This window comes from Mobula hypostoma, chromosome 4 (assembly GCF_963921235.1).
Source record: "Mobula hypostoma chromosome 4, sMobHyp1.1, whole genome shotgun sequence".
NCBI classification, from domain to species: Eukaryota; Metazoa; Chordata; class Chondrichthyes; order Myliobatiformes; family Myliobatidae; genus Mobula; species Mobula hypostoma.
The window spans coordinates 159,076,320-159,096,267 of NC_086100.1; the positions used below are offsets into that span (position 1 = coordinate 159,076,320).

At 40.2% G+C, this 19,948-nt stretch overlaps 1 protein-coding gene across 1 annotated transcript; it reads left to right on the forward strand.

Moving 5' to 3' along the window:
* Positions 1-12: 12 nt before the first annotated feature.
* Positions 13-13,655, forward strand: ints12 (integrator complex subunit 12). The gene is made up of 6 exons (XM_063045094.1): positions 13-300; positions 3,338-3,490; positions 3,821-4,002; positions 8,814-8,973; positions 10,301-10,450; positions 12,147-13,655. The coding sequence occupies exons 1-6, from the start codon at positions 148-150 to the stop codon at positions 12,708-12,710; spliced, it is 1,362 nt and encodes a 453-aa protein (XP_062901164.1). The 5' UTR covers positions 13-147; the 3' UTR covers positions 12,711-13,655.
* The last annotated feature ends 6,293 nt before the right edge of the window (positions 13,656-19,948 follow it).

Sequence of the window (19,948 nt, forward strand, 5' to 3'; positions counted from 1 at the left end):
GACCGGAAGGCGTGCGAAGTAGACGCTGAGGTGGGGAAGGGTGACATGAAACTGTATATTCCCAGGAATTTAGTTCAATGTGACTGGAGTTAGGGCTTTACTTTTTAGTTATACGTAGATACAGTTTCCTCTTCACCTTTGCAGGACATGGCTGCTCCCAGTTTGGAGCTGGACCCGCTCTTCTTGAAAGCCTTGGGGTATCTGCATTCAAAGAGTAAAGACTCGGCGGAGAAACTGAAGTCTCTGTTGGATGAGGCCTTGGCCAGAGGTAGCGAGTGCAGCTTTCGGCAGCAACAGAAGGTGCAGTGGAAACAGTAACTGCTAGTTTTTCAGTAAGAAGAGAAAATGTTGGAATTTAACCGAGTCTGAGATCATAAGTGGGCCAAGTAAATTTGTGGGTGGGGTTGTAAATTTAATTGGTAAATATGTTTATTAGTGTCAAATTTACCGAGGTACAGTGAAAAAAAATTGGTTTTACTTGCCATCCGTACAGATGACGTAATCGCATCATGTACGTTGAAATACTACAAGGGAAAAGCCATAACAGAATTACAGTTACAGAGAAAATACGGGTAGGCTAAAGGGCGCAAGACCATGATGTGGTACATTGTAAGGTTAAGAATTCATCTTATCGTAATAGGTGACCATTCAGTACCCTTATTATAATATATAGTCGTTGAACCTGGTGGTATGTGCCTTAAGGCTTTTGTATCTTGTCTGATGGGAGGGAGGGGAGAAGAAAAAATGTTTAGGGTGGGTAAATTTATGTTAGCTGCTTTACAGGAACAGTGAGAAGTACATACAGGATGTGGAAACCATAGAGTGCAGAGGAGGTTTACAAGGATGTTGCCTGGATTGTAGAGCATGCCTTATGAGAATAGGTTGAGCGAATTTGGCCTTTTTTCCTTGGAGCGACAGAGGATGAGAGGTGACCTGGTAGAGGTGTATAAGATGATGAGAGGCATTGATCGTGTGGATAGTCAGAGCCTTTTTCCCGGGGCTGAAATGGCTAGCACAAGAGGGCACAGTTTTAAAGTGCTTGGAAATAGGTATGAGGAGATGGGCTGTTGGTGATTTGGTGGAGGCGGATACAATAGGATCTTTTTAGAGACTCCTGAACAGGTACATGGAGCTCAGAAAAATATAGGTCTGTGGGTAACCCTAGGTAATTTCTAAGGTAAGGACATGTTTGGCACAGCTTTGTGGGCCAAAGGGCCTGTATTGTGCAAGGTTTTCTATGTTTCTATACAGAGTCCATTGAGATGAGGCTGGTTTCCTTGATATACTGAGTGTGTTCACGACACTGCAGCTTCTTGTCTTAGAGCAGTTGCCGTACCAAACTGTAATATAACCAGATTGGATGTTTTCTATATTGCGTTTGGTGAGGATCAACAGGGACATGTCAAATTTCTTTAGTCTTCTGAGGAAGAAGATGTGCTGATTGTTTTATTTCACTCAATTTTGAAAGTTGTTAAAATTTGTGAGCTCTGCATAGGTGCTGGATGCAGTTGTGGATTGCTCCAAATAATCAACAAAAAAGTGGGCATGATTGGGACCCATGCCTACATTTTTTAGTGGTTTAGATTGATCAAGTGAGTTTGAAGGCAGAGCGAAAGTTGGTAGCAATGTTGACTCATTAAGTTCAACACTTAGTGATGCTGGACATCCACAGCAGGTCAATCAGCATGAAAACAATCCCTTTGCCCCACCTATCCTATGCCCACCTAAGTTAGTCCTATTTGGCCCAAGCCCTTCGAAGTTGTTTCCTTTCTATGTACCTGTTATGCTTGCTTTTAAATGTTGTTATTGTACCTGCCTCATCCACTGGAGAAAAGAGAATCGGGTCAATCATCCTGAAACTTCTGTTAAAATGAATGGCGACTGAGTGAAGACCTTCTCTGGTTGGAGGGGGATCATTGATTTGTAACTTCACCGGAAGTACAAATTTAGGCTAAGCTTCTTTGTTCCGGTGGTCATCAAATATTAATATTTTTCCACAAAAATGGTATTTGAAACAGACACCAGCTAAGGGAAAGTTGGATAAATACTAGAAGATGGATATGGGGAGAGAAAAGCTAGCAGAGCTGTTGCCTTGCAGCTCAAGTGACCAAATTCAAACCTGACCTCGGGTGCTGTCAGGAATTTTCATGTTTTCCCTGTGACAATGTGGAGTTCCTCTGGGTGTTCCAGTTTCCACTCACATCTCAACGACATCTGGGTTGGTAGATTCATTGACCACTGTAAATTGCTGCTAATGTAGGTATGCAGTACAATCTGAAAACGTTACCAGGAATGTAGGAAGGTTAAGTTACAGGGGCAATTAATGGAGGAATAAGATTGTTCTGTGAACTGACGTGGACTTAATGGACAAAAATGGCCATCTCCTATGTTGAATGGGCATTACAGACAATGGGATTAATCAATATCGATGCTTTAAGCCAAATAACCTCACTTTGTGCAGGAAATTTGTAGGAGTTGAGGCTACATTGTTCTAGTAAAAACTTGGTGTGGATTCAGTGGGCTAAATGGCTTCTTCCTGAGCAAAGATGATACTTTATGATCTCAGTTGAATTTTCACTTGACAGGGACATGACAACTACCAAGCATTTGGGCATGTATATTCAAACTCTTGTATGTAGTAATCTGAAAAGGTGGTCCAAAAAAAAGTTATCACATCAAAGTTTGAGCAAAGTTGAAGGACCTATTTTTTTTTTAAATAGTAGCCCCCTAATTTAAGATTTTCCGTAAGAGAAAATATCCTCTCCGCATCCACCTTGTTGAGACAGCTTAGGGCCTTGTATGTTACAATTACGTCCCCTTTCTCCTAAGCTGCAGCAGATACTAATCTAAACTTTCCTTATAAAATGACCCATCCATTCCTGAAATTAAACCTTCCAATGAATTAGCATTAGCAACCTTTAGAAAGGAATCAGTTTTGTACACAGTACTCCATGTCTGCCCTACATAACTGAATCCAAACCTCCCTACATGTGAGCTCAATTCTCCTCAACAAACATTAATTTTCTGTTAGTTTTCATAATTATTTGCTGTACGTGCATGTGTAATGCATGCTAAGTCTTTTGCAAATCATGTACTGGGGTCACAGATACCTTTGCATTGCAGAACTCCATGTCACACCATGTAGTGCCTTGTTTTTTTATATTTACTGCCAAACTGGGAAATTCTACATTTTCCCATATAGTACCCTGTCTGCTGGGCCTTATTGCACTCACTCAGCATCAATTTTCCTTTGTAACTTTCTTAATTTCCCTTTTCAACCAAGTTTTTGAAACAGCATCAAGCCTATAGTTTAACTTTTTGTATCCCTCTTGCACAGGAAGTTGAAACACCCAAAGTAACTGTTGGTTCCAAATCCAGTTTGGCCAAGCAGGAGTCTAAAGTATCCTCATCTCTGACATCTGGCAATAATGGAAAGTCCAGTTCCAGTGAAAAAACAAAGAAGGAAACTGAGAAGAGGCCAGCTGAAAAGGTAAAGATTGCTAGCTTACACCTGTGGCATTGTATAGCAAATGATCTGTGCACATAAGGGAGTTCAGGGTATTTATCACTTAAGACTATTAAAATGTTAGAATATTATTACTAAAATTTGATTTGGCACATATGTGAGCCATTAAATGTGCAGTTTGCCCTGAAGTAATTTTGTTTACTAAAAGTAGTTAAAAATTACATTAACATGTCATAATTAAATTTGATTCTAAGTTGGTATTTTCTGTCAAACAAAGTAATGTAGTAAACCGTTAGCTTTTATAAAAAAAAATCTTAATAAATTAAATTAACTCAATATTTCCAATTTTGAAAGGTTAAGCTGGACACTCAGGAGGGAGTTGATCCCCAGAAAAAGGCCAGACTGGAGAAGCCAGAGAATCGATCTTCCCCAATCACCGTTCAGTCCAGCAAAGACCTGGCAATGCCTGACCTGCCTGGTTTTGAGAGCGCAGAGGACTTTGCCATGGAAATGGGGTTGGCATGTGTGGTGTGCCGGTATGAGAGGTTTTTTTCATTACAAATCACATGCCCATAGGTGCAGCATTGCAAAACTAATTGCAAGTTTAGAGGAGAGATGGGAAAGTGGGGTTAGGGCTCAGGGTCAGAGATATGATTTACTTATCCTTTTATAGTCATATAAAATGATACTTGTTCTCAATCTTTACAATATTAATTTTGTATGCTTGCTTAGTATGTAAATGCTTTATCAACTTGCTAGGTTCCCATGTTATGCAATAGTCACACTATTATTTGAGACATATTTATTTTGTGCTGAGGTACAGTGCCCTGCAAAAGTATTCAGCCCCAACAACTATTCATATTTTACTGTCTCATTCTCTAAATTTGAAATATATTGCAGTAGGATTTATTTGAGCTGATCTATGAATCTTGGTGCATCATGTGATGCTTCTTCGTCCTGACGAAGGATCTCAGCCTGAAACGTCGACTGTACCCCTTCCTAGAGGTGCTGCCTGACCTGCTGCGTTCACCAGCAACTTTGATGTGTGTTGCATGTAACTCACAAATAAAAATTCTCAGTTAAATTGGTCAGAATCCCTGGTTATAATACTCATTTATGTGAACAAAGGATTGGGGACTGAATACTTTTACAAGACACTGTAACAATTGGTTACTACGTCAGGGCAGATAAAATGAGATGAACACCTACCTCATATTTGGCATTGGTAAGGCCAAATTTGGAGTATTGTGTACAATTCTGTCACCGGATTATAGGAAAGATGTCAATAAAATTGAGAGAGTATAGAGGAGATTTGCTAAAATGTTGCCTGGGTTTCATCTCCTAAGTTACAGAGAAAGGTTGAACAAGTTAGGTCTTTATTCTTTGGAGCGTAGAAGGTTGAGGGGGGAATTGATAGAGATGTTTAAAATTATGAGGGGGATTGATAGAGTTGACATGGATAGGCTTTTTCCATTGAGAGTGGGAGAGATTCAAACAAGAGAACATGAGTTGAGAGTTAAAGGGCAAAAGTTTAGGGGGAACTTCTTTACTCAGAGAGTGGTAGCTGTGTGGTTGAGGCAGGTTCAATGTTGTCGTTTAAAGTTAAATTGGATAGATATATGGACAGGAAAGGAATGGAGGGTTATGGGCTGAGTGCAGGTCGGTGGGACTAGATGAGAGTAAGAGTTCGGCATGGACTAGAAGGGCCGAGATGGCCTGTTTCTGTGTTGTAATTGTTATATGGTTATATTTGCCTGACACACCAGTTTTTCTGAGTCAGACGTACAAATTCAATTACTTGCTTCGCAAATTAAATTATTTACAAAAATGCCTCATACTTAGCCAAAATTAGGAAGCTAGTGTGAAGGTAAAACATTTGGTAAACGATGCAAAATGCACATACAATGAAATAAAGTAGGCAAATTGATCTGTTGTGATTCTTTACGGGTATTGAGTGAGACTCATTCCTCCAACTGTCCTGTAGCCATGTTACTAATTTTTCCACAGGTGAAAGATCTTAAAGTCGGTTTCGGCCACCCTTACATGGTCCATTACAGTTATTTCATAATTGAACATAATTAGAAAGCTAATTATAGACTGGTCTCTTTACAAAAGTCTGGTTTCTACACCTTCCTGATGGTAAGCAACGATATCAAATCACTAGGAAGAAGGGACACAGGATCAGAAGAGGTAGAATCCTTATGGGTCGAGTTAAGGAATGGCAAGGGTAAAAGGACACTTATAGCAGTTATATACAGGCCTCCAAACAGCAGCCAGGATGTGGACTACAAGTTACAGCTAGAAATAGAAAAAGTGTGTCAGAAGGAAAATGTCAAGATAATAATGGGGGATTTTAATATGAATGTGGATTGGGAAATTCAGGAAGGTACTGGATCTCAGGAGAGGGAGTTTGTAGAATGCCTACGAGATGCCCTTTTGGAACAGCTTGTCCATAAGCCCACCAGGGGATCGGCTGTTTTGGTTTGGGTGCTGTGTTATGAACCTGAGGCGATTAGGGAGCTGGCGGTAATGGAACGCCTTGGAAGTAGTGATCATAGTATGATTGAGTTCAGTTTCAAATTTGAAAAGGAGAAGCTGATGTAAGGTGTATCGATATTTCAGTGGAACAAAGGAAATTACAGTGGTATGAGAGAGGAACTGGCCCAAGTCGACTGGAAAAGTAAGCTAGATGGAGACGGTGGAGCAGAATTGGATGAAATTCCTACAAGAAATAAGGAAAGTGCAGGAAAAATATATTCCAAGAAAAAAGAAAATCATGAATGGAAAAATGGCACAAATGTGGCTAACAAGAAAGATTAAGGCCAAAATAAAAGCAAAAGAGACGGCGTACAAGGAAGCAAAAATTAGTGGGAAAACTGAAGACTGGACAACTTTTTAAAACTTACAGAAGGAAACTAAGAAAGAAAAGATTAATTATGAAAGGAAGTTGGCAATTAACGTAAAGGATACTAAGAGTTTTTTAAATATGTGAGGAGTAAAAGAGTGACACGGGTAGTTATAGGACCGATTGAAAATGATGCTGGAGAGATTATAATGGGTAACAAAGAGAGGGCAGAGGAACTGAATGAGTATTTTGCATCGGTCTTCACAGTGGAAGACATTAGCAACATACCTGATAGCCAGAGGTCTCAGGAAATAGAATTAGGTACAGTCAAGATTACTAGAGAGAAAGTGCTTGGGAAGCTAAATGAACTAAGAATAGATAGGTGTCCGGGACCGGGTGAGGTGCACCCATGGGTTCTGAGGGAGGTGGGTTTGGAGATTGTGAAGGCATTGGAAATGATCTTCCAGGAATCAATAGACTCTGGCATGGTTCCGGAGGACTGGAAGGTCACAAATGTAGTTCCGCTGTTTAAGAAAGGTGGGAGGCAGCAAAAAGAAAATTACAGACCTATTAGTCTGACATCGGTAGTTGGAAAGTTATTGGAGTCGATCCTCAAGGACGAGGTTATGAAATATCTCGGTGCATGACAAGATAGGCCCAAGCCAGCATGGTTTCATGAAGGGAAGATCCTGCCTCACCAACCTATTGGAATTTTTTGAGGTAATCTCAAGTAAGATTGACAAAGGAGAGGATGTGGATGTTGTGTATTTGGATTTTCAAAAGGCCTTCGATAAGGTGCAGCATAGGAGGCTGCTTAATAAGATGAGAGCCCATGGAATTACAGGAAGGATGTTGGAATGGCTGGAGCATTAGCTGATAGGCAGAAAGCAAAGGGTGGGAATAAAGGGATCCTATTCTGATTGGTTGCCAGTCACTAGTGGTGTTCCGCAGGGGACGGTGTTGGGGCCGCTTCTTTTTACCATGTATATCGATGATTTAGATTATGGATTAAATGGTTTTGTGTCCAAGTTTGCGGATGACACCAAGATAGGTGGAGGAGCAGGAAGTGTTGAAGAAACGGAAAGGTTGCGGAGAGACTTGGTCAGTTTAGGAGAGTGGGCAAAGAAATGGCAGATGAGATACGATGTTGAGAAATGTACAATTGTATATTTTGGAAGAAGAAATAATCGGGCAGATTTTTATTTAGATGGGGAGAAAATTCAAAGATCGGAAGTGCAAAGGGACTTGGGGGTCCTCGTGCAGGATACCCTAAAGGTTAACCGCCAGGTTAAATCGGCAGTAAGGAAAGCGAATGCTATGCTGGCATTCATTTCAGAGGAATAGTGTATATGAGTAAGGAGGTGTTGATGAGGCTCTATGGGGCACTGGTGAGACCTCATTTGGACTACTGTGTGCAGTTTTGGGCCTCCTATATTAGAAGGGATGTACTGATGTTGGAGAGAGTTCAGAGAAGATTTACGAGGATGATTCCTGGAATGCAGGGGCCAACATATGAGGAGCGTTAGTCGGCTCTTGGACTGTATTCATTAGAGTATAGAATGAGAGGGGATCTCATTGAAACATTTCAAATGTTGAAAGGGTTGGACAGAGTGGATGTGGAAAGGCTGTTTCCCTTGGTGGGTGAGTCCAGGACGAGAGGCCACAGTCTTAGAATTAGAGGGTACCCATTTAAAACAGAGATGAGAGGAAAGTTTTTTAGCTAGAAGGTCGTGGATTTATGGAATTCATTGCCACATACAGCTGTGGAGGCCCAATCATTGAGGGTGTTTAAGGAGGAGATTGATGGGTATCTAATTAGTCAGGGTATCAAGGGATATGGGGGGACAGCCGGAAATTGGAACTAGATGGGAGAATAGTTTAGCTCATGGTGGAGTGGCGGAGCAGACTCGATGGGCTGAATGGCCTACTTCTGCTCCTTTGTCTTGTGTGTTTTGAACAAAAAAAGCTGGAAAAGGTCAATGCAACAAGTTACAAAGTGCAGACGTAATCGTTATTTTGCTACCTTCATTGTTGGAATTTTTTATCTGGAAGCTGTTCAAAACAAGTGTACTTGCATCATTAAGTTTGCAATATCAATGAGAACAAATTTATCCTTGTGATGTGCAGAAAATATTCAGACTGTCACACTGGTCAACAATCACATTTCAAGATGCATCGTATCTCAGCATTTCTGAACTGTTCTTGGTATTTACCGTGTCCATCAATTGGGGCATATTCTGAGGCAATTCTCTTAGTATCTTTTGCAGTTTTTCATTTGAAATAAAATACCAGGCATTAAACTATACTGTTCTGTAGCCCAGTGATCCACTTCATTCTATCTCTGAGAGTCATATATAAATAATAACTCTAACATATGGATGCAATGTAAGAAAATAATTTGTACTTAATGAAATACTCCAGGAATATGAAGAGGATACATTTTTATATAATAAGATAATGTATCTGGTGATACTAATCATTGGTTAACTAATTTGCTTTTAGCCAGATGACTGTTACATCAGGTAATCAACTGGTTGAATGTCAAGAATGTCACAACCTCTACCATCAGGACTGTCACAAACCCCAGGTGACGGACAAGGATGTAAATGACCCACGACTGGTATGGTATTGTGCCCGCTGTACAAGACAGATGAAGAAAATGGTAAGAACTCTCCCAATTGACACACACAAATATACCAGAACATCCTTTAATATTTATCTTAGCAGATGTGTCTTTCATTTTAATTTTGATGACGTGTGGAACACTTTGAAGCGGAAAATCTGCCTGTTTTGAGTTAATAATCTCACCACATGAGACAATGAGAGGATGATTTTATTTATGAAAATGAGAGTGTCTGCAGATACTGAAAATCCAAATCAGCATGCACAAAATGCTGGAAGAACTCAGCAAGTCAAGCAGCACCCATGGAAATGAATAAACAGTCAATGTTTCAGGCCAGGGCCCTTCTTCATGACTTGTGCCTGACTCTATTTGTCCACACACCCTGCAATTACAATGAGCTGAAATTGCATTGTTTCTCAATAATATCCGAATGGGTTGTTTGCTGGCCAGTTTCAAGTCGTGGTTAATATCAAGGGACATAATGAATTTACTCTTTTTTGAAGAGCAGTATACAGGCAATATTTGCAAGCCAGGGCTAAAGACTAAGAGTTGTGCTGATTAGAGGTTTATAAGATGGTGAAAAAATGTATGTTAAACTCAAAGAAGATATTTTTACTTGTGAGTGAGACCAAATACAAACCATCCATTAAGGCACTGAGAGAATTTTTCTTTCTCCCGTAGAGTGATTTTGGATGTGGAACTCGTAGTTAGAAATAGTTCAGACAAGAAATGCCTATGGATTTAAAAGTAAGAAGTGCGAAAATGAAAAAGAAAGAAATCCGGTTTATGAAAACTTTAGGAGAAATTTGGACTTTGAAGTATTTTCATTTGGGCTTGCTGAATGCTCCAATACTCTAATGAGTGTTGTTGGGAAGAAGTGAGGGGAAAGAATAGAAAATAGATATATCTATTTTATGTTTAGACTAACCAGTCATTAAACTGTCTAGTGGGATGATTGGAAATGCAAGTTCCTTTCCTTTCCTGAATAAGCTAACTACGGTTGACAACTCCTTGACTGGAAGAAATACAGAAAAAAGAATCTTTCAAAATGTCAACACGAGAAAATCTACAGATGCTGGAAATTCAAGCAACACACACAAAATGCTGGTGGAATGCAGCAGGCCAGGCAGCATCAATAGGAAAAAGTACAGTCGACGTTTCAGGCCGAGACCCAGCACTTTGTGTGTGTTTCTTTCAAAGTGTCTTCAGGTTTAGTGAAGTAACTTGTCCAGAATTCCAGGGCACCAATTCTACAAATTAGAACAGCTGGAAATTTTAGGTTGGATATTTCAAACATTGAACCCAATCCAAATGTTCCTCTCCTTTTCTAACATGTATGTTTATCAGAATCATTTCTATTATACAGGCACAGAAGACACAAAAGGCTGCTCCAAAAGTTTCCAGTTCGGTCGCTAGCACCACTCCATCAGTAAAAGATCCATCGGTGAAAAAGCCTGACTTGAAGCAGAAACAAGAAATGACCACATTTCAGGCTTTCAAAAGAGCTGAAGTAAAGGTACAGTAACAGTCTCTTGTTAACACAGCCAACTAAAATCTTATATGATGCTTAATTTCCATTTGGAAGTATCTGTTTGGAAAAAGGGGCTGTTTTAGTTGGGCTTTTTCTTAGAGCTGCTTTTATAATAGTAGAGGAGTCCCTTTTAGTGCAAAATTAATCTGGATTTATCAGAGGCAAGCCATAAGGCAGAAGTACTAAAGCAGTCGATCTCCTAGAGAATCGTAATCTAACAGTGGCTTTCAGTTAAAGCAGAATTGAGAGAACTGGATTTGTAAGGAATGTGAAATTATTCTAGTAATTTTATTGGTGATTGTGTAAACATTTGCAGAAGTAATCTTAAAGCAAAGTTGAAGAGATGTTAGCTTTCATTTCCAGAGAATCATTATCTGATTATTTTGATTGGCAAGACTTTAAACTTTAGACACTAACAGAAACTAAACTAATACAAAATATAGAAACTAATTTATTGGGACATATCAGAACCATTACATTCCTTCAATCAGCCAAAGTTTCATAGATATATTTTAAAAGGCATATAAAAGACAAACTACTATTTAAATGAGTAACAAATTGTGTATTTAAATGAAGTACAGAACAAATTAGAACACTGCCAATGCTACTACAAACTGTAAAACTGTATTAGTTCACAAATAGTTTTCAAGAGAAAAATTCATCCATTGTATGCTGTGGTGTATGGGATGTCCAAGGAGGGGTAGCACCTCCGGTATAGGGGCTTGTCATGTCTGTCTTGGGGCAGCTTACTCACTTTTGGTCCCCACTGGACACTCGGCTCTCACCTGTGGCTGAAAGTAATTTTGCATGTGATAGTGGCCACATTCCAGTGTACAGCTTCAACAGGCAGTCTGAACCAGTTGAGGGTAGCCAGGGGGTCTCATATCCTAGTGAAGTAGGGACATGGCTGTCCTTGCATATGAAGTCAGCTCAGGCGAACTGGGCGGATGGGATCAACAGTGAGATCCAATGGGCAAGAAGGCAGCTTGGCAACGCTTCATGGCGAGCAAAGGGCATGATAAGGCACAGAAGTCTGTTACCACTGCAACCACGGAAGAGCCCAGTTTGTGATGACTATTCGTACCACTGGACCTCGACTTCCGAGGTCGAGAAAGTGGAACTGTCCTAGTACAACAGCTTTTCATGTGCTGTCCTGAAAAATCTCCTCAACAACCAGTGCATTCATATAAAACATGGCTGACTGATTATACAGTAGTTAAGGATGAAAGCTCCCCACACTGATTTTTTTTTTTTTTTTTTTTTGCTATTGCTGCTGGTGACAGCACCTTCTTGCTGGGAAGGCTCAGGGAAACATGGTCAGATAGGTAAACGTGCGGCATCATATTTCGGAAGAAACGGAAAGACTTTTGTGGCCAGATGGCTGAAAACTGAAGAATTTTGCTCTGGAGGCGGGGTGTTTAAATATCCCTTCCATGGATCTATCCACATCCAGTATAGATTCACTGCAGGACATGAGTAAATGGTAATTCTCGAGAAAGGTTTTAGGACATTCATGGTTATTTATAAGCTGTAGCTAATGTAATCAATCAGTTTGCCAGGGAGGGGATTTAAAATGTTATCTATATTTAAATATATGTCAACTGCATGTGTGTGTATTTTCATACTGCCTTATGCTCCTCATTCATAGTTTAAGGTAATTTTACTTTTCATTATATTTCAGACCACCTCATCTGCTTCTGGGAATTCCTCCAATTCTAGCACCACCTGTTCCTCAGTTAGTGGCCTCACAGGATGGGCTGCCTTTGGAGCTAAAACATCTTCTGCGGCACCTTCCACAGTTAAACTGGGGTCAGCTGTACAGACCGCCAGTGGGAAACCTGCTGCACCCTCTTCAAATCAGAAAGCAGTGGGTCTCTCTGGACTGGCACCTTCTAAAGCAAGCCTGGGATCCAAAACGACCACTAGCGTTAACTCTAGCACTGGACCTATAAAGCCCCCTCCATCCCTAACATTGGGGAAACCGAGTCTTAACCGATCATCTAGCAGTGACAATGTCACCAAAGTGGGCTTAACAGGACCTGGCAATAGTGTTGGCCAGGCTAGCAGTGGAAATGGAGGGAACTCATCTACCAACAGTGGTGGTAACAATGGGGCCAAAACTCCATCTGATGCTAGCAACTCTTCTGTTGTTAAGTTGCCAACATCTCAAGAGTCTCAGCTTAATGCTATGAAAAGGCTCCAGATGGTTAAGAAGAAAGCTGCACAGAAGAAGCTTAAAAAGTGAATGTTCATCACTGTTGTTCTCTGTTGTCTTTGTGTTTCTACAGAGAATAGCTTGCTAAGGAGGCCAACAAACATGCCCTTGGATTTATGCATTTTTGTAAGATTTTTATTTGTGAGAAGAGCACAGATCTATCTCTTGCCTCTGAAGGCCCCATGAAAAACGTGTGGTGAGAGATAATTTATGTAGGTCTAAATGGTTTTGATCAAGATCTACACAGTAAAAGGTTATAAGCACAAGGCTGAGAGAATTAAGAGATTACACTGTTACACAGCAAAAAAATAATTTCATAAGTTACCATTTGTAACAAAATTGACGATCTGGCCTTTTTGAAAAAAAAATCTTTTAAATAGATTGCTGATTCAGACTCCCTTTCATAGCAGTTTCAAGCAATCTGAAAAGACCTTGATTGGAGACCCATTTCGGACACCAGGAGCCAAAGATCTTGGTTGCTCACCAACTTGCAGGAGACAACATCCTTAGTGAGCTATGCAGTACAAAGTAACAGAAAATGAATTTGTAAGCTTATTCTGGTTTCCTTGCACCCACAGAAAACATTTCCTTTAAAAGATTTAGCTCAAGTTCCTAATGGGCCAAAAATGCTCTGCACTTCTCAAAACAAATCTTAAAGTTGAGTGAGAGACCAGTTTACTGTGATGTTGAAAACCAGGGAGGTTTTAATTCTGTGTCAAATGGACCTGTTCACATATGTTGTTTTGTGTGTATTACTGTTAATGGAGATGCCGTCTCCATTTGGTGAATTGCACTGGTATTGAAAAAGAATTAAAGTCAAATCTTGTAACTTCGATTAATGGAGCACTTTTTAATTAGTCCCATTACATATTTTTATATGCTTTTCTTTGAAACGCATATATTTTTATGTTTTAACTTTGAAATGCTGATCAGTTCCCTGACTTCCAAACATGAATGTCAAGGAATAAACCTATATTTTCAACACTGATAGTTGGAAGTGTTCATTCATACAAACCATTCCAACAGTTATTTAAATATGGCCTATTAACATTCATCTGCCTTTGATCCATATAACTCAGTCATCATTATAGTCAATACATTAATTTTTTAGGGGTTGGTGCTTCCATCCTTTACCCTTGAATGACTTGGCTCTAATTTTCTGATTATTCTCTCGTGCTGGATTTCTGCAGAGGAGAAAGTATTGTCTTCATCCCTGATCTTTGGAATTCATTCAGTGATTTAAAGGCTTGCATTCCCAATGTCCCGTAGGATCATGCAGCTGGTGTGTGGACACTGTTATACTGCAGGAAGCATTAAAGCTAAATCGTACAGAACAAGCCATAGAAGTACCAATGTAATAATGATCAGATAATGTTAATGTTGAAATGAGAGTTGATTATTGAACAAAATCCTAACAAGACCTTCCCTACTCTTTGCAGTGCCATGCGTTATTGAACCTCCAGCCAAGAGCAGCCAGGGCCACAGTTTAACAACTTGCCTAAGTGAAATCACCTCCATCTGTATAGCATCTCTTCCGTGATGAAGTAGTCTCATATGTGATTGTCTGGAAAGGGGCTTGGATTAGGTGATCTCCATTTCAGTAGGAGAGGGTGCCAATTGATGCAAATGTTAACAGATGTCTTCCTTATGGCTCAAATAAGGCTGATGTGTGTTGACTGGGAAAGGTTAGGGTTTAATCAAACTGCTAACAGTAAATTTAACATAATTGCGCATTGATCTGGCTCTTGATTGCCATTCTGTGGCCCTTACTGAAACTGCAAGGTGAAATCCAGATCAGAACCAGCTGTGAAGTGATCTCTGGTTCAGCAGTCCACATATGTAGGGAGTCATACCATCAGGAGCATTGTCCGAGAAAGAATTTACTGCTTTCTATAGTTGCAGTTGAGATGCAAAAAAAAAATGCTGATTATATAATTTGAAATAAAACTGAAAATGCTGGAAATACTCAACAGGTCAGACAATATCAATGGGGAGAAGCTTCTGAACAGTCTGAAGTATTAACTCTTTCTCTACCCAGAAAATCTATCTAATCATCAGCAATCATTTGATTTCTCCCTTTGTTACTACCTGCAGAAAGCTACACATGCTAGAAATGCTCAACAGGTCAGGCAGTCTTTGTGAAGAGAAACAGTTAATATTTTGAGTGAAATACCCTTTATCAGAACTGATTGAAAGATGTGGGGTCATTGAATAAAATGCCAGTCACATCTTCCTTACTCTTTGTCATAGTGCATGGGTCCTCGTGTATCTAACAACCAGTGTGAATCAGCCTATATATGCTGCTTGGCCTGCTGCGTTCACCAGCAACTTTGATGTATGTTGCTTGAATCAGCCTATTATTTCATCTGAAAGATTTCCCCATCAGTGCAGTATCACCTCAGTGAATTCTGATGAAGGATATTCAAACTGAAACATTAACTGTTTTCTTTCTTCTAACGTACTGAGATTTCCCAACATTTTCTGTTTATTTCATATTTCCAGTGTTTTATTAATTTTCAGCTACACCATGCTAGTAGCTTTCCATTATTTTGCCCAGGTCCAATCTAGAATCTGGATTCCTGTTGTTTACGTTTAAATTCACTACTGCGAAGCCTCTTCCGGTGATGCCTACACCGAAGAAGTTTAGATCCTCTCTTCGACGTTTTAAAAAGTCCTGACGAAGGGTCTCGGCCTGAAACGTCGACTGCGCCTCTTCCTATAGATGCTGCTTGGCCTGCTGCGTTCACCAGCAACTTTGATGTATGTTGCTTGAATTTCCAGCATCTGCAGAATTCCTGTTGTTTAGAATCTGGATGTCTGGTTTATTGTTTGTTATTAAGCTTTTCCTACTCTTAGTTGCTAACTTACAAAACATACTGGAAAATGGGGATAGAACTAGCAGCTGCTTCACTCTGACATAGTCTATGGATTCCACGTCAGTACCCACAGAGTAGACTAGTAGCAAGCCTTCACTGATTCTCATGGACTGCTGAAGAAAGAAATGTCATGCCAAACAGCCTCAGCATAAATCTCATTCTTATGTCTTCAGTAGCAACTCACACTCTCAGTACTTTAGTAGAAGAGTCGTTCTAGATTACTTGCTCAAATCCCATAAGTGGTCTTAACTATATACCATTGCAGACCGCGCATAAAATGTGAAACAGTTTTCATTAATACTTTTTCTTCCTTTCCTCTCCATAGCTCAAGAATGCATGGTGACTTCACAAACTTTTACTGACACCATATCCAATCTCTCCCGTAGTGCCAAAATGGTGGCGACTGATCACAAATGGCAACTCTAGCACTGTGATCACCGTGATAGGATTAAGATGCGGAGAATGCACCTTGGTCAGATTTCTGGAGTTGTTATTTACAACGCAGATGCCAATTGGTTACCGCTTTGCTAAATAGACACTTGCATGTGAGCCCTTATAAACAAAACCTCTACTTTGGCCATACTACATTGGATTTAAGTACTATGACAAAAGCAAGTCTTAATTGTCAGTTTTTCAATGCAGCACATTTTATTTTGGACAGCAGACATGCTCTTGGTATTTGTGGAATAGATTTTTCACACAGAAGCAATAGAGTGCAGGGGTAGGAATTTAATTTCCTTTGGCAGGACAGCTGAACAGACACGTATAATACATTGTGAATCAGGCAGCGTTTGTGCAGAGATGACAGACTGGAAGCACAGCAGAATTAGGCCATTCAGCCCATTGACATGACACTAGACATGTTCATTGCTATTTTGATAGCTATTTGGGCACTCCCATAGGTCTCTAAATTTGAGACAAAAGTTCCTTGGTATATCTGTTTCAATGATATTAACTCAAAAAAATTCAAAAATGTTTAGTAGTGCTGAGGTTCGGTCCATTCTGAACTACTTGTTCTAGATGGCTGTTTTTAGCTGTGTAATATATTTACTATATACATCCCTGAATTTTCTCTCTCATCCTGATCTCATCAGTATATGGGCTTAGACTTTTGTTAAGACACTCAAGGAGTTAATTGAAATTCAATCAATATCTCAGTTTCATCTGCCTCATTAAGTGTCCCGCACATTTGAGCATGTGGTGTCGTATTTGCCCTGCCTTAATGTTGAAAACAATGTATAAATTTACATGATGACCAACCAATCAATGTCAGTATAAAGACTGATTTCTCGGACCACATGGATCAAGTGGCTGCCCTCTGTGCAACATTACATCTACTGTCCTAATCTTTGAGCTGCACCTGGTGATTTCAAAGCTAATTACTGATTGTAAGATTCAGGAGATATATAGGCATCTTGTGCGACCATGGATTTGCACCTTGGAAGGTTTCTAGGGCGTAGGCCTGAGCAAGGTTGTATGGAAGACTGGCAGTTGCCCATGCTGCAAGTCTAGGGAAGGGCATTAGGACTCATACACCTTGGCACCAGTGTCGTCGCAGAGCAATGTGTTGTTAAGTGCCTTACTCAAGGACACAACACGCTGCCTCAGCCAAGGTTTGAACTAGCAACCTTCAGATCACTAGACGAACACCTTAACCACGGCCACGTGCCAACACAAGATTCAGGATAAGACATGGCTTTACTATACATGATAAAGTATAAATGGACTCTAAACCTTACAGCCTACTAAGTTATGACCTTGCTTTTTTTGTCTACCTGCACGACACTATTTCTGTAGCTGTTATACAATTCTGCATTCTGTTATGTTTTATCTTGTGCTACCTCAATGTTTTGTGTAATGAATTGATTTTATGAACAGTATGCAAGGATGCAAGACAAGCTTTTCACTCTACCTCAGTGCATGTGACAATAATATTCTAATTGCAATTCAATGGAAGCAGTTTTAAGGTTGATTTTTGCACTTTTAACTGTATACCTTCTGACTTTGTCTCTATGTTGCATAACATAGTTTCTCCACAATGGCTACCTGACCTGCTAAGCTTTTCCAGCATTTTCTGCTCTGATTTAAATCTACAGCGTTTACAATTGTCATGTGCCTCATGTAAAGTATAAATAAGCAAGTTTGCACAATGTTTATCAAGAGGAGTACGTACCCTGTTGGTAGCGATAATCTAGGTATGGTTGAGTGACAAAATGCAGTTTTACTGAGTTAGACTTCGATGAAGAATGGTATAGTCAACCACCTGAAGGGCAGCAGAGAGGAAGCAAGCGAAAATTAGGAAAATGCAGCTTGGTCACATTGCTGGGTTGTCATTTGTGGTCAGTTATAATCATTCTGGTGTTGGGACAGAGGCCGGATATGGTGTTGAACACGAAGTGTATAAGGTCCCTTGAACTTTGGAAGGGGAAGCATAGACCTGTCAAATATGGCATCTTTGGTTTACCTTCACACTTACACCAATGACTTTGTGGCCTGCAGGAAAATGAAGCTCAGGGTTGTATATGGTGACATATATCTACTTTGATAAAAAAAATTTATTTGAACTTTGTACTTTGAACATTTATTAACAAACAAGAAAACATAGGCAAATATTTTCCATGAAAGCTGTCCCCAGTGAAGGAACTCAGTGAACCTTTCGCAGTCAAATACTTCCTGTGAAAGAGGAGGTGTTTATTTAATGCAAACACGTATTTGTTTATTGTTTCTAAAGAGCAGCATAGTTGCCTAACTGCTATCTCACAGCTTTAGCAACCAGGCTTTGATTCTGACCTCCTGTCCTGTCGGTGTGAATGTTGCACATTCTCACTGTGACTGTGTGGATTTCCTCTCACATCCCAAGGAGGTGCAGATTAGTAAATTAATTGGCCACTGTAAATTGCTCCTGGTGTGAAGGTTACTGGTGGAGTTGATGGGAATGTGAGGTGAGCAAAATGGGATTGGTGTAGCAGGGTGCTTGATGTTTGATGCAGCCTCACTGTATGCTATGATTCTAGGACTCTTAGAAACAATCACTTCATTAAACAACACACAAAAAATGCTGGTGGAACGCAGCAGGCCAGGCAGCATCTATAGGAAAAGTTACAGTCGATGTTTCGGGCCGGGACCCTTCGTCAGGACTAACTGAAAGAAGAGACAGTAAGAGATTTGAGAGGGGGAGGGGGAGATCACTTCATTATCTTGTCAACATTTAAAAGGGGTCTGAAGGGCAACTTCTCACAGAGGGTGGTGCATATCAGGAAAAGATTGCTAGGGGAAGCAGTTGATGTAGGTACAAGTAACATCTTTAGTTATTTCATCTATTTATTTAGGGATACAGTGCAGAACAGGCCCTTCTAGCCCAATGAGCTGAGCTGCCCAGCAACTCACCAGTTTAACACTAGCCTAATCACAGGACAATTTACAATGATCAAATAACCTATTAACTGGTACGGTACGCCTTTGTTCTGTGGGAGGAAACAGGAATCCCACATGGCCATGGGGAGACATACAACCTCCTTACAGACAGTGCCAGAAATGAACTCTGAATTTCAAAGACCTAAAAGATATTTGGATAGGAACGGTTTAGAGGAACGTGGGTTAAATGCTACTAGCTTAGATGGCCACCTTTGTCAGCATGAGCAAAATATAAATGCAATATTGAAAGATTCCCTTATTAGACATGTTGAGAGCTGGAAATGATTATTGTTTTAAGTGGCATTTATTTATTTATCTGGTCTTTTTCAGTAACACTTCATAATTTCCTGTACCCCTCCCTATAATCATATTACAATTCCAGCACCATTCAGTCCTTTCATAGTCATAGTCATACTTCATTGATCCTGGGGGAAATTGGTTTTCATTACAGTTGCACCATAAATAATAAATAGTAATAAAACCATAAATAGTTAAATAGTAATATGTAAATTGTGACAGGAAATAAGTCCAGGACCAGCCTATTGGCTCAGGGTGTCTGACCCTCCAAGGGAGGAGTTGTAAAGTTTGATGGCCACAGGCAGGAATGACTTCTTATAATGCTCTGTGTTGCATCTCAGTGGAATGAGTCTCTGGCTGAATGTACTCCTGTGCCCACCCAGTACATTATGTAATGGATGGGAGACATTGTCCAAGATGGCATGCAACTTGGACAGCATCCTCTTTTCAGACACCACCGTCAGAGAGTCCAGTTCCATCCCCACAACATCACTAGCCTTATGAATGAGTTTATTGATTCTGTTGGTGTCTGCTACCCTCAGCCTGCTGCCCCAGCACACAACAGCAAACATGATAGCACTGGCCACCACAGACTCGTAGAATATCTTCAGCATCATCCGGCAGATGTTAAAGGACCTCAGTCTCCTCAGGAGACGGCTCTGATCCTTCTTGTAGACAGCC